This window comes from Manacus vitellinus, unplaced genomic scaffold (assembly GCF_001715985.3).
Source record: "Manacus vitellinus isolate BGI_N305 unplaced genomic scaffold, ASM171598v3 scaffold_14_pilon, whole genome shotgun sequence".
NCBI classification, from domain to species: domain Eukaryota; kingdom Metazoa; phylum Chordata; class Aves; order Passeriformes; family Pipridae; genus Manacus; species Manacus vitellinus.
Genome location: NW_021939063.1, coordinates 15,573,595 through 15,586,355, shown reverse-complemented (window position 1 = coordinate 15,586,355; position 12,761 = coordinate 15,573,595). Strand labels below are relative to the sequence as shown.

Genomic DNA, 12,761 nt, shown 5'->3' with positions numbered 1-12,761 from the left:
TGCGCTGGAAAAAAGTGTGATGGTTGGCATGGGACACATCTCCCCACCTACATCCAATACTGCTGTTCCCTAGTGATAGATAAGGCTCCTTCTGTTACAAATATGGCTATGCCACAAGTGCTGTCACCTTCACAAGCCAAATCCATGCCCTCAGACAACCCCTCCACAGTCAGGAAGAGGGAGGAAGAGCAGCTGACGCAGCCTTGTGCTGAGGCAGCGCCACTGGGAGAGAGATCCTGGCCCTGCCCTCACCACAGCCCTGCCTTCAGCCTCACCAATGAGAGCTTGGAGGAGATGTTACGGTCCACCAGGTCACTTGGAATGAGGATCTTGTCGATGAAATGGATGACCCCGTTCACGCCGATGATGTCACTCATGACCACCTTGGCTTCCCCGTTGAGAAAGATGCTATTCTGGGGGAGAGGGGACATGATGGGGCATTCACAGCCATGGAACCGCCCTCTGAGCCATCTGTGGGCCCTGGGCAAGCCACTTGCCACAACCACAGTGGCTTCAAATGACAGCAGAAGGGACATCCTGACAGGTGGGACAGGGAAGGGAATTACCTCGTTCACTGTGATTTTTATTTTGTGACCAGATAAAGATGTGAGGGACTCCTGGGCTTCCAGGTCACTGAGGAGCAATTTCTGGCAACCCACCATGTGGTAGCGAAGCAGGTCCCGGAGGAGATGTCTGCTCTTCCACTCCTCAAACTACAGGCAGAAAAGAGAGGTCACATTGGGGCACTTTGCCTTGCATGCAGGATCCCCGCTCCCAGTGAGGCAGACCTGGATTGCCCAAGGCCCCTTTGACTCATACCTGCAGGAAAGCCAGTCCCTCCAAAACACAGGGAATGCACAAAACAATTTGAGAGCTTTGGGAAATTTCAACCAGGTTGACAAACGCAGCATTTAGGTCCTTTGAGGAAGGACAAATGACCACATTTTCCTTGAGGAAGTGACATCTGGGATATGTGATCTTTGGGAATTGTTCCTTTATTGGGCATATGGGAGCCCATGAGAAAAAGGTTGGGACTAGTGATGTGACCCTGTTCTCACAGTGCCTCTGAGTCCCATGAGAAGGGCCTCCAGTGAGGGTCTCCTTACAACAGGAGCCATGTCCACCCTTGCCCAGGCTCTCCTTGGTGAGATGCCTCCAAACTTCTGCTCTTACACTGATGGAGAACAGGGGATGCCTTTAACTCTCCATGGTTCAATTTTAACCCCCTTTGCTTCAATTCACTGGGCAGAGCAGTCCCAGAGGGGACACTGCCACAACTGGAGCTGTGAAACACCTGACAGAGCTTGGGATGGGAGGACACTTACTGTTGTAGTGTTTCCTATGAAATCTGTCTGTGGGACGAAGACAGTGAAAGGCCCTGCCCCACTGAGTTCTTTGATGTTTTCTGCCTGTGTTAGAAGAGCATTTGTGGGAAGGCAAACAGAAAACAGGGTTCCAGTTAGCAAGACTCTTTGCAGAAAAGTGGGATTTACTGCACAGAGACAGGGACAAGGCTGTTACCAACCTGTATCATCCTAAAGAACATGGACGAGTCTGGAATTCTTCCAAGCTCCTTGAACAAAGAGAATCAGCTGGTGTTAGCACTGTGCTCCTCACCAGCCAGCACAGTGACCTGTTCCTTCTGCCCTAGGTCACTCTCCCACTCTTAAGAGGCACCAGTTCTCCTGACACACCATAGTGATCTTCCCTCCCTCCCTCACCAGCACTGTAGGGACAAATGACATGGATGTTACAGTGACCTCTGCCTGCACCATTCACATCACAAGTGCTGCAGGATGGCATGGACAGAGTGGAAAGCTGGCTGATTTTGCAGCAGCTGTCTCACAGGTAACTGTCCCTTGCTCATGGGACACCTTGAGTGCTTCACAAAACCTCTGCTTTAACCTCACTGTGCTGCCACTACCAGTGCTGGGGTGCTGCCCAGAGGGCAGACACACCTTGGCAAGGCAAACTCCCTCTCCTTACCACACTAACTTTCAGTAAGAGTAGAAGCACACAACAGTCCATCTCCTTTCTTCTGGCTCTGCTGTCGGGATGACAGATTTTATTTGCCACTAGCTGGAAAGGTCACCTGCTTTCCCAAGTACAGTCATTGTATTGGCAACAGAACTGGACACAGACTGCTGCCCTCCAGACTGGATCCCACGCCCTGGCATGGCCACAGGGGACACTTGCCCTCATCCCACTGGGCAGAAGTAAATTGCCTTGGGAAAAAACCAAATCACTCCCATTTGCCTAAAACATGAAGAAAACAGCCTCTGGAGGTATGGCCAATGTTGCTGACAGAGCAGCAGGATGTTCCCAGCATTGCTCCCTTTGGAACAAAGTCATTTTACTGTGATTCTCTCCCACAGCTGGCACACCAAACACACCTATGATTTGTGGTGAGTTTGTCTCAAAGCATCTGTTTCCACTCCTACACCACATTGCTATGACACTGAGATCAGCTCACCTGCACCTTACACTTGGGATGGGAGGGAGTGGTTTGCTGCAGGGCAGGGGACACAGACACAGGAGGTGTTGCACATGCCTCTCACCTGATGCACTTTGCCACGGCAGGTGAAGCCATCTCCAACGCTGTGCCAGGAGCAGGAGCAGTTCCGAGTGCCTGGCCCCGTGTACTTGCAGAGCCCAAAGGGGCTGCAGCCTCCATTGTTCTGCCAGGGAAAGCAAAAGGCCTCCATGGAGGGGCATCTCCAACAATCTGAATGGCCTGTGGGAGCTCCCATGTGGGATCTGCAAACTATTCTTCCTCCCCCCTCTTTAGTGCCTTAGAATAAACCTCACCCAAATCCCTGAGGGTTTTCCAGACCAAACCCTCCCATGAAACAAGACTTTCTCACCTCAGTTTGGAACCCAGGGTGATGACAAACCCCATGATTCAGAGGGACATTGAGAAATGGCAGTGATGCTGTGAGCACAGGTTACTCTGAAGCTTTTGGGCACAGCCCACACAAAACAGGCAGAGAGGAAAAAGCCCACCTGCCTCCAATCCTGTGTCACTGTTTCCACACTGAGGGAGTGCCAGGTGACCAACACACTCAAAGGTCATTGTGAGAGGCAATGGAAACCAGATACACAAGGAAGTCCCTCCAGTATGTGGAAAGGCAAGACAGGTAGCTCCAAACAAACAGGCTAATGCTGCTCTTGCTGGGAGAAAGGAACACCTCAAGGCTGTGGCCTTCGCTTCTGGCAGCAGCAAAATGCAGACATACCTGTTCACACAGGTTGATGGGGTTGCACTGGCTCACACCATCCCCACTGTAACCAGGAAGACAGTTGCAGGCAACCTGGAGGGAGAACAGATCCTCAGTCTGAAACTTGGACACAGTAAACAAAGCACACAAGGGCTGCACTGAATGGAAGGCATGTGGTGTTACACCCATTGCTGCATTCATGAATAACCACACTTGTGCCCACAACAAATAACCCGAGACTGCCTCCAGCCTCTGGCCAGCAAAGCCATCTGCTTTCATGGAAACAGCCATCTTTTCATGCTCTTCCCAGGCAACTTCTCTGTGTGGAAGGTAGCAGGCACAAAGCAGGGTACTGCAAGGGGCAGGACTGTCTCTAAGAGAATTACAGAGCTGTGGCAATCTCCATAATAATGTTATCCTGACATCCATCCTACATACTCACCTTCTTTGGGCCTGTTTTGATGCACTCAGCGTTGGTGTGGCAGCCCCCATTGCTTTCAAGACAGAGATCAATTTCTGCAGCAAAACAATAAATTATATTAATAATAAATTATATAAATTATTGCGCAAGGCAGCTGGGAATTAGTGGTCCAAAGAGGTATTGGGAAAGCAACAGGGAGAACCTTTCCACCTTGGGAAACACCTTCCTGGGAAACTGTCTTGTGGTGGCAAAGGAATAGGAAGCAACTACAGGTTCTACTCCTGCCACATGTGGGGTCTCTGAACTGTGGTAAATGTGCCCACAGATAATTCCATGCCTGTCTGGGTGTACACTGAAGGATATGAGAGGGCTGGACTCTCCTCCAGCTCCACCTTCATCTCAGAGCACCGTTGTGTGAGCTTGCCCTCACCTTCTGTCTCTGGGCCTCTCCATGACATTTTCAGAGTGAGAAACCTGTCAGGGCTCTTCTGGTTTGACACCAAAACACTAAGGCTTTCAGGCTGGAATCCCCCTAAGCAGGAGTGATGCCTCTCTGCTATCCCCAGAGCAGGCACTGAGCACTCACCCAGGCAGAGTGTCCCGTCCCCAGCGTAGCCATCCTTACAGACACAGGTCCTCTCTCCTGGGGACACTTTGGTGCACACAGCGTGCACGGAGCAGCCACCGTGGTCCATAGTGCAGGGATCTATTTCTGGGACCACAAACAAGAGAAGCAGAATCAGCTCAGAGCACCTGGGAACGATCAACTGTGCCAGAATGATCATCCACCTTAACAAAAATCGCATCTTGTTAAAATCCCTTTGTTTCTTGATGAAAATGTTGGTCCTTTAAGGGCCTGGAGCCTCATCCAGACCTAAGAGTGGCCAGTTCAAGTAAGTAAGATGAGCTTAAATAACCTCCAAACTGGACTAATAAGTCTTTCCCTCACAGCATTTGCTCACTGAGGACTAATGGTTAGATGAGAAAAAAATATTTTCCTGAACAATGTAAATGTGTGGGGTTTTTTTCTTTTTTTTCCCCTTCTCACTCACATTTCAACAAGGACAATACTGAAAAGATACTGAAATGTCTACCAGTGTTCTGACTGCTGCAATTTTATCACTTGTTTTTTCCTGGTTTGTTTGCTTTTGACATAGACCAGGTTTGTAATGTAGCTCTGGAGTGGTATCCCAAATTTCTACCTCATTTTGGCACAACTGCTGCACTGCTTCTATCTGGTTTTGGCATGGTCAGCAAATAGAAGAATCACAAAGTTCTAGGGAGTTGAAACATCCATATTCCAGGGATTCATGGCCAAAACTGTTATATCTTTGCCACCATTGCTGTAATATCAGGACAAATACAACCCATTCATGTGCATCTCTCTCCACAGGCAATAGAAACTGCCCTCCTATACTTTCCTGCCTTTTTATCTTTCTCTCACAGGCTTTAGCAACATCAAGAGCATCCTGTGTAAAGCTCTGGACTGGAAAACTTCTCTACCAAAGCACAGCAGAGCTCATGATGGATGACTGAGAGGAAAAGGATTTGAGTGATCTTTGTTCTGGCAACATCACAGAATTTATTTCACCGTGTCTTCGGTGGATGTACCTGTGCAATGGGTCCCATTCCCTGTGTATCCAGCAGAGCAGAAGCACATAGGTAGGGAATCTGTGGAACTATTGAGGCAGCTGAAACAAGAAAGGGATAAACAATCACTGACGGCACCTCCTGATTTGCTCAGCCAGTGGGACAACAAGTACAAGTCTGGCATGTGCAGAGCCCACAATGACCATAGGAGGAACATGCTGTGGATTTCTTTACAGCTCCAAACACTCAAGTCATGCTGGCCAGGACCTGGCATCCAGGCCATCCACACATGCAGAAGGGACTTGGAATGAATTTATGCTCAGACAGACAAAATCCTTGGGGAAAACAGATGTGGCTCAGCACCAAAGAGAGTTCTCAGAATGGAACTAACTTTTAGTTCCATTTTAAATGAGTAGGCACCTTCTCTCACACCTCTGCAAAGGCCTAAACACAGAAACACCTCTGAGTAAAACACTCACAAACACACATGGATGACTCAGCCCCTTGTCTGCACTTACTTGGCCATTTGATGGCAGGTGTTATTGCATAGGTCAGTCTTGATTCCTGCAAGAGAAGACACAAACGTGACTTGGCATTTTCAGTTTAGCACTTGTTGGGGCCATTTCTGCCAGATAGAGAAATGGGCCCTGCAAAAGGCCTCCACACTGCTAGGAATGAAACAAGGACTGAAGCCTCATTAATCCAGACATACAGAGCCATTTGGCTTTGGTCCTTTTAAAGCAAAAGATGAACTGTTTTCATGCTTTACATTTACACTAGATAGGACATCTCCACTCAGTTTCTATTTCTAAATACCCCCAAAGTGTTTGACTTCACTATAAAATAAGTCTTTGCATGCAAACCTTTAAAATGCCAAAGTATTCAGAAGTTCAGGTTTCTCTCCACCCAAATGCTAAACAAAATCCCAAGTCCACCTTCAATGTGTTATTTTGACACACAATGACAGATTTACTGATAATGGCAGGATACAGCCTGAGTTCACCTAAATGAATAGATCTGTGAGCAGAAAAAGCAGCTCTGCAGACACACTGTGGCCCTTTTAAAATTCAAGTGAAGTCCTGCCACCCTTTTAGGCAAGTAACAGGAGTCATGGTCAACCCAATCTGGCTGAAAGCTTCCATCTCTCTCTCTCACAGGGCTGTTATTGTGGTGCCCCAGTCTCAGTGGAGAAGGAAGCAGGGGATGGGCTTTTCTCAATATGAGTTTCATCCAAAGATCTCAAGGGTTCATGTGCTGTTGGGGAAGTTAAACCACAAATGCAGCTTCTGTCTGGGAATGAGCGAGCACAGTCTGAAAAGCTTTCAGGAGGATGAAAATGAGACTGTGGTCACCTTGCTCAGCTAACACAGAATTCCTCTGGCAACTAAAGAGGATCACACAGATTTTTGTGCTAAAAAGACAGTGTTACACCACAGGCCCCTTCACACTCACGTACTCTCTTGGCAGGTGGGGCCCTTCCACCCTGGGAAGCAGTCACAGCTCCCGTCCCCTTGCAGTCCATCGTTACATATCCCGTTGTCACAGGCACATTCTGCAGGGGGAATACAAACACTCATCACTGTCAAACCAACCAGCTCTCACAAGCAGAGAGACCTGCTGCCATTTTGCTGGCTGCTCTGTTCCTAATACAACTCACCAAAGTGCCATAAAGAAAATGTCACAGGAGTATCAGCTCCTGTTCCCTCACTGCCAGGCCAAAAAGCCCAGGAATAGACCACTTGCCTCTACTTTCTGTAGAAAAACATCTTGGTTTTGGGTGGCAACAGGATGAGCAGCACAGCACAGCACATGCTTTGGCTTGAGGATGAAAAGTGGGGCCACTCCTCTGGCTGACCACAAGTGCTCGCTCGCTCACTCACTCACTCACTCACTCACTCACTCCCTCCCTCACTCCCTTACTCCCTCACTCACTCACATTGTCCCACTCTTGTGGCCTGCCAGCCATTTGCCTGTCTCAGAAGCTTTGGGATATTTCTCCCTTCCCACCACCCCTCCCAAGAGCTGAGATGTGGCCACTTTTCCCCCTTTGCAAGCAGGACATTTGAGACAAGCTGCAGTAGCCATTGGTGTCACCTGATTTGCAGTCAGCTCCATATCGTCCCACTTCACACATTTCACAGGCAGTGCCGTGGAAACCCTCCAGGCACCGGCACTCTCCGCTGCCCTCCATGCCATCCTGGCATTCCCCGTTCCCAGAGCACCACTGGCCTGGCTTCCCTGGGCACATCTCACACATGTGTCCGTAGTAGCCGGGGCAGCAGACGGACCTCTGGAAAACCAACAAGAACAAGCTGGGATGAGCCCCCCTGTGCGGCACAGATGAGGTGCAGCTTCACTGGGGAAGCTGCTCTATTGCTTTAACTATGCAATAGCCATAGTTCTGACAACACATGAAAGAGCCAGGTGTGTGCACAGGTAGGATGGAGTGAACACCCTAAACCAGGGTGTTCTGTGGCCCAGAGCTTCATGTAAAGGTCTGCATGGCCCTTGAGCAACACTGGCCCTTTGGTGAGTAACTCAGATGTTTAGTTCTGTGCCCCTCCAGCCTATTTCCTGCCTGTGTCTCTCTGTTGGGCAGAGAGAGGCTGATTTGATTCCAAAGCCTAAATTAACTGCTCTCTCTTCTTTCTGCATCTACCCACGGAGGGAAGAAACCATGATGGAACCAAGTATAGATGAAAAGAAACATCATCTAATGAAGGGATGCAGAAGTGCCCAGTGAGGTATAAGTGCCGACTGAAGTTCTCTCTGTATGTCCAATTCCCTCTCTTCCTTCTCTTCAACCTCCCATTCCCACTAAACTTTCCCAAGAGATGCTGCTATACCTATAAGACCTCAAATTCATGCAAGTTTTTCTTTTGCCATTTCCTTTTCAAGTGTTTTATCCCAGACACACACTTTCACAAAACTGGTAGGGGCCGTCATTTAACATAAGGTGCAAGACCTTCTGCTCCTCCCTTTGATTTGGCTCCAATTAGTCATCAGTTATTCGGGAAGGCACATGCATAAGGAAAATACCATCATTCATGCCTCACTTCCTCAGGAAACCAGACTACAAACATTCAACTCCTTCTCTTCCTCTGCAGGACAAAACCCAGGGCAACAATACCAAAGCAGCAGATCACAATCCATCACTGTGCAGACATTCCTGCAGGTCTGTTTTTGCTCCAGTGCCCTCCATCTCCAGGATGGAGAGCAGATCCCAGACAGGCCCAGCCTCAGCTATGCCATGGTACGGACACAGCCAGGACTTCAGCACAGCCTGTACTTCCATAGCTGTACTGCTGATACCCATCTCACTTTTGTCAAAATGAATCAGAGGCAAATGTTCTTCTCACCAGAGAAACTTTTGCACAGGTGAAATGGCAGCCAAGTATCCCTGCATCCCCGGAGCGCAGCTCGCAGCGAGCGAGATTCTTGCTCCCTGGCAGTTCCTGAGGATATAATTAATACAGACACAGAGAAAAGATATTACAATATTTAGGCAAACAATGTAGTTTTTAGTTCATATCTTGTTTTGTGTCCTACAGGAACAGCCCTAAACATTTGGACTATCCAGAGCAGAGACCAATGAGGCATCTCTGGATGTGAGGTCACCACACAGAGTCAATTCTGTCACCTGCCAAATCCTTGCTGCACATGTCAGTCTGAATAATGAGAAGAAAGATTTGGAAAATTCTGGGCATAGAGTAAAGCAATGAAGCCTAAGAAGCCAGATGTAGCTGTTATGCAATTCACAGTCAGCATGGAGATGAGATGCTTAGTTATTTTCCTCTCTGGAAATGTTTGTCACTCACAAACAAGTTACAGGCACAACCAGCCCATCTGTGAGAACAAACCAACGGTCCAGGCAGGGAAATTGCTGCTGGCACCTCTAAACTGGCTTTCCTTGATGTGGAAAGAGTGAAAGATGAAAAAAAAAAAAAGACATCTTTTCTTCTCTGCTAAGTGGGGAAACTAAAGGGCTCCTAAAATTCTTTGTCCTAAAAAAGCTTTGTACAGAGCCTCATGATCCATGCCCATGTTTTTCCTCTGTAACCTTCCCTTGATTTCTGCTTTCTCTTACAAACCTTGGTAATGGATGAGCCACGGAGGACTCAAGGGCACATTTTATCAGGTATCAAGATATCATCCATAGAGCAATAAAAGGACATCAAAGCACTATCTGCAAATAGTCTGTGAACTGTCACATGAATCAAAGACTCACCACAAGAACTGATCCAGGAGGACACTTGATCCCCTTCTCACACTTGCCGCATCTTGACTAGGGCACAGAGAACAGGACAAGTCACATGTGTGCCCTCTACCCACATCACACCAAGACACTAACCCTGAATTACAGCACAAATGGTGCTGTACTGGCTGCTGGCTGGGACAAAGACAAAGATGTATTTAACTCCATGGCTCAGAACACCAAAAGAAGAGATCAAGTGCTACACCTTTCCTGAACCTCTGAGCTGGGTAGGGCTTTCTCAAGACCTGGAGTTCCTTCATGCAAGGTTGCAAATACTTTTTTTCTGATCTGTAGCAGGCAGACCTACCTCAGTCTGACCCTGAAATCTTCAGAGCTGCAAGGTTCATGCAAGCTGGACTTTGGCCATGACTCCTTGGCAGCCCAGACAGCATTTTCTAGGGCAGCTTGTGGCCATGGCATACAAGAATTGGACTGGATTCTCCTTCCACAGCTGAGTATCTGGGAGTCCCTGCATCAGCCTGCACCAAGGCTGGAACACTGAGAGAGCCCCAGCAAGGGAACTGAATGTGATCTGCACAAGAGCTGCAGATCTGTTGCATTAGAAGTCCAGAATCTGAGTCTAGGATGTGCCAAGTCTCCAGGATGTCCCATTTCACATGAGGTTCATCTGGGGTCAGACCACAAGCTACTGTCTCATCCATGAGGAGAGACAAGGCAAGTTGTCTGTTATCCATCAGTTTGGTTCAGCAGATGGAGAAACCCTGAGAAATGGTGATCATCTCCTTGGTCACCACCATTACCTTTTGTATGGTGGTGGTGTTGGCAGTGCAACGATTCTTCTGTATCTGGAGCACCTGCGACACCCCGACCAGCATTCCATTCTTGGTCTCGAGGAATTTTCCATCCAAAGGAATATTATTGACAAACTTCTGCAAAGCAGAAGAAAACAGCAAGAAGAAAACTCCTTTTGCATGGATTGCCTGGCAGCTGTCAGACAGTCACAGCAGTGAACTTGCAAGGGTGTGGAAAACAGAAACGGGTGTATCCAGCCCCAGCCTTACGAAGTGATAGGTCAAGCCAGATCCTCAAGTGGCAGAACAGTCTGCCTCCCTTACCTGGGTGCTGTTCTGGTAAAACATTAGCCAGTAGGAGAGCCCCAACATGCTGTTCTTATGAACTCCACTTCTCAGGTCTGTGGGCAAGAGCTTTTCTCCCAGTACAATGTGGTACTGCACTGTTGCATTGTCCTAAATCCACAAAAATACAAATATTAGGACTATCTTGACTTCCTCCCTGCAATTCAGTCAGAGGTATGGCATAAGAAATGTTCCTAAGCATCTGTAACAGCTAATTAAGCCCACAGAACCTAGTAACTCTCTATCACAGGTGACTAGTCACACAATAATTCTCTTACTTGATGAAGCCCTAAATGTTTTCAGACCTTCCAGAAGTCTGAAAATTGTCACAGATGTGCCACAGCCAGTCAGGAAAAGGAATATATTGTGTCACTTATCCACATACTAATCTAATCAGCATTTGAGCCTTGATATTCTTTTCAGATCCCATTGCAACACCTCAGGAGATGCTCTCATTTCCGTGTCACATTTCTCCCAGCTTTTAGCATCAGATGTGTGTCTCCTCTCCATGGTGAAACAGTGTGTACATATTCAGGCTGCAAGCAGGCAGTGAGCTTACCAACTGGGTCACATTGGCAGCGTGGCAGTACTCCTCAATGGAATTATTTCCAGGAACAAAAATGGTGTATTTTTCAGAGGACTCGATCTTCCCAGTGAGCTGGTATTGCTAAAAAATGTCCAAACAGTAACATTAGTTATTATTCTTATACTCACTAAAAACCAAACCACACACGAAACCAATTACAAAGGCAAGAGGAAATGCTTGAAAGTGGAATATAGAACTTCTGCTCAGTCACACACATCTGATTGCTTGCTCCTCGTCCTGGCTGACTTAAGCGTACCTTCTCAGCTATGAACAAGCCTTCCCTTCCCTCCAGGCTTCTCTGCCCTGTCAGGCATGAGAGCACCTGCAGTAGGCAGGTCATCTTCCACTGTAATACATGCCAGTGATCTAGAGATCTAACTGTAATTACATAACTCTTTGGCTGCTCAAAAGAGCTTTCCTAGAAGATTCCTGATGAATGGTGGGAAACAGGTGATCTCCCTTTCCTCACCAGGCAGTCCAAATTTTGGTCCACCAGTAGAGGGTAAGGTGGGACTTTGCTCAAAAGACAGTTCTGACAGTGACAGCAGTGCTCACCTCAGCTGCTTACCTCTAGCAAGTCCTTGAATGTGCTGAATGAGGCCACTGACTCGAGCTGTTCCTGCAGCCCAGGAGGACTCGGTGGGACATCTCCTGAAGGCGGTAACAAAACCTGGGGGAAAAGTAGGTTCATAACCAGGGCTGGGCAAGGGACCCTGTGGGGAGTCACATCAGACTCCTGCCCTGCTTGCAAGAAAGGCAATTAGAAAAGGCCTCATTTTACACAATTCTGCAATAGCCTGGACACTTCTTCTGTCAGCCAAGAGAAGGGAACTCCCCTCCTGTTTGTCCTGGAGACAAATGTTTTAAACATTAAACAGTGCTGCACAGGAAACATCTGTCAGGACTTGTGATAACTTGATATATTTTTGCCTTTATATCTCTTCCTAACTGTCCAGACATGTATTCCTCCTTGGCCCCACTACAGAGGCTGCAACACAAACCTGCTGCTACAGCTGCAGTGTTTCCCAGTGTCGTACCTTACTGAGGACATGGATAATGCCGTTGCTGGCAGGGATGTCACTGACAACTATACTTGCATTCTGGATGGTTAATACCTGCAAAAGTACCAGAGGGAGAAGCAAAAAGGTTAGAAATTACCAAGTAAGTGCAAACCAGATATATTTTCTTTCAAGGTTGCACATGGTTAGTGTGGATACAGTTTTTGAAAGACGTTTGTGTTTGAGGGCATCGCTGCCCCACCCAGGCTCCCCACTGGATGCAGCAGCTCTTAAACAGTCAAATTTGAGATGGGTGCACGAGCCTTATGTAAGAAACCCTTACACTGCTCGTGGTGTTTATCTGCCATCTGGTCTGTGGGTTGAGAGTGGGTAATTCTGGCCCGTTGTACTTTTTGAGCTTTTCAGCAGTGAAGACACCTTCCAGAAAGTGGGCCCTGGAGGGAACAAAGGCAGGTAAAGAAAAGATTAAGGAACTGTTGGTAACAACAGGGAGATAAGACTGTACCACCCAACATTCACATCTCTCACATAAAGTAATTAAGCATGTGGAGAGAACAATGGAGGGAATTACTTGT

The 12,761-nt window shown here is 47.8% G+C and overlaps 1 protein-coding gene across 1 annotated transcript in view; it reads right to left on the bottom strand.

Annotated features, from left to right (window-relative positions):
• STAB1 (stabilin 1) overlaps positions 1-12,761 on the bottom strand; it is a 59,078-nt gene that overhangs the window by 9,426 nt on the left and 36,891 nt on the right. Inside the window, 20 exon segments of the mRNA XM_018068693.2 lie at positions 276-413; positions 567-713; positions 1,326-1,409; positions 1,526-1,573; positions 2,559-2,678; positions 3,237-3,311; positions 3,661-3,734; positions 4,226-4,351; positions 5,251-5,330; positions 5,748-5,793; positions 6,686-6,781; positions 7,324-7,519; positions 8,589-8,684; positions 9,458-9,514; positions 10,246-10,374; positions 10,561-10,692; positions 11,141-11,248; positions 11,736-11,837; positions 12,205-12,282; positions 12,509-12,620. Of these exon segments, the coding sequence (XP_017924182.2) occupies positions 276-413; positions 567-713; positions 1,326-1,409; positions 1,526-1,573; positions 2,559-2,678; positions 3,237-3,311; positions 3,661-3,734; positions 4,226-4,351; positions 5,251-5,330; positions 5,748-5,793; positions 6,686-6,781; positions 7,324-7,519; positions 8,589-8,684; positions 9,458-9,514; positions 10,246-10,374; positions 10,561-10,692; positions 11,141-11,248; positions 11,736-11,837; positions 12,205-12,282; positions 12,509-12,620 (2,044 nt within the window).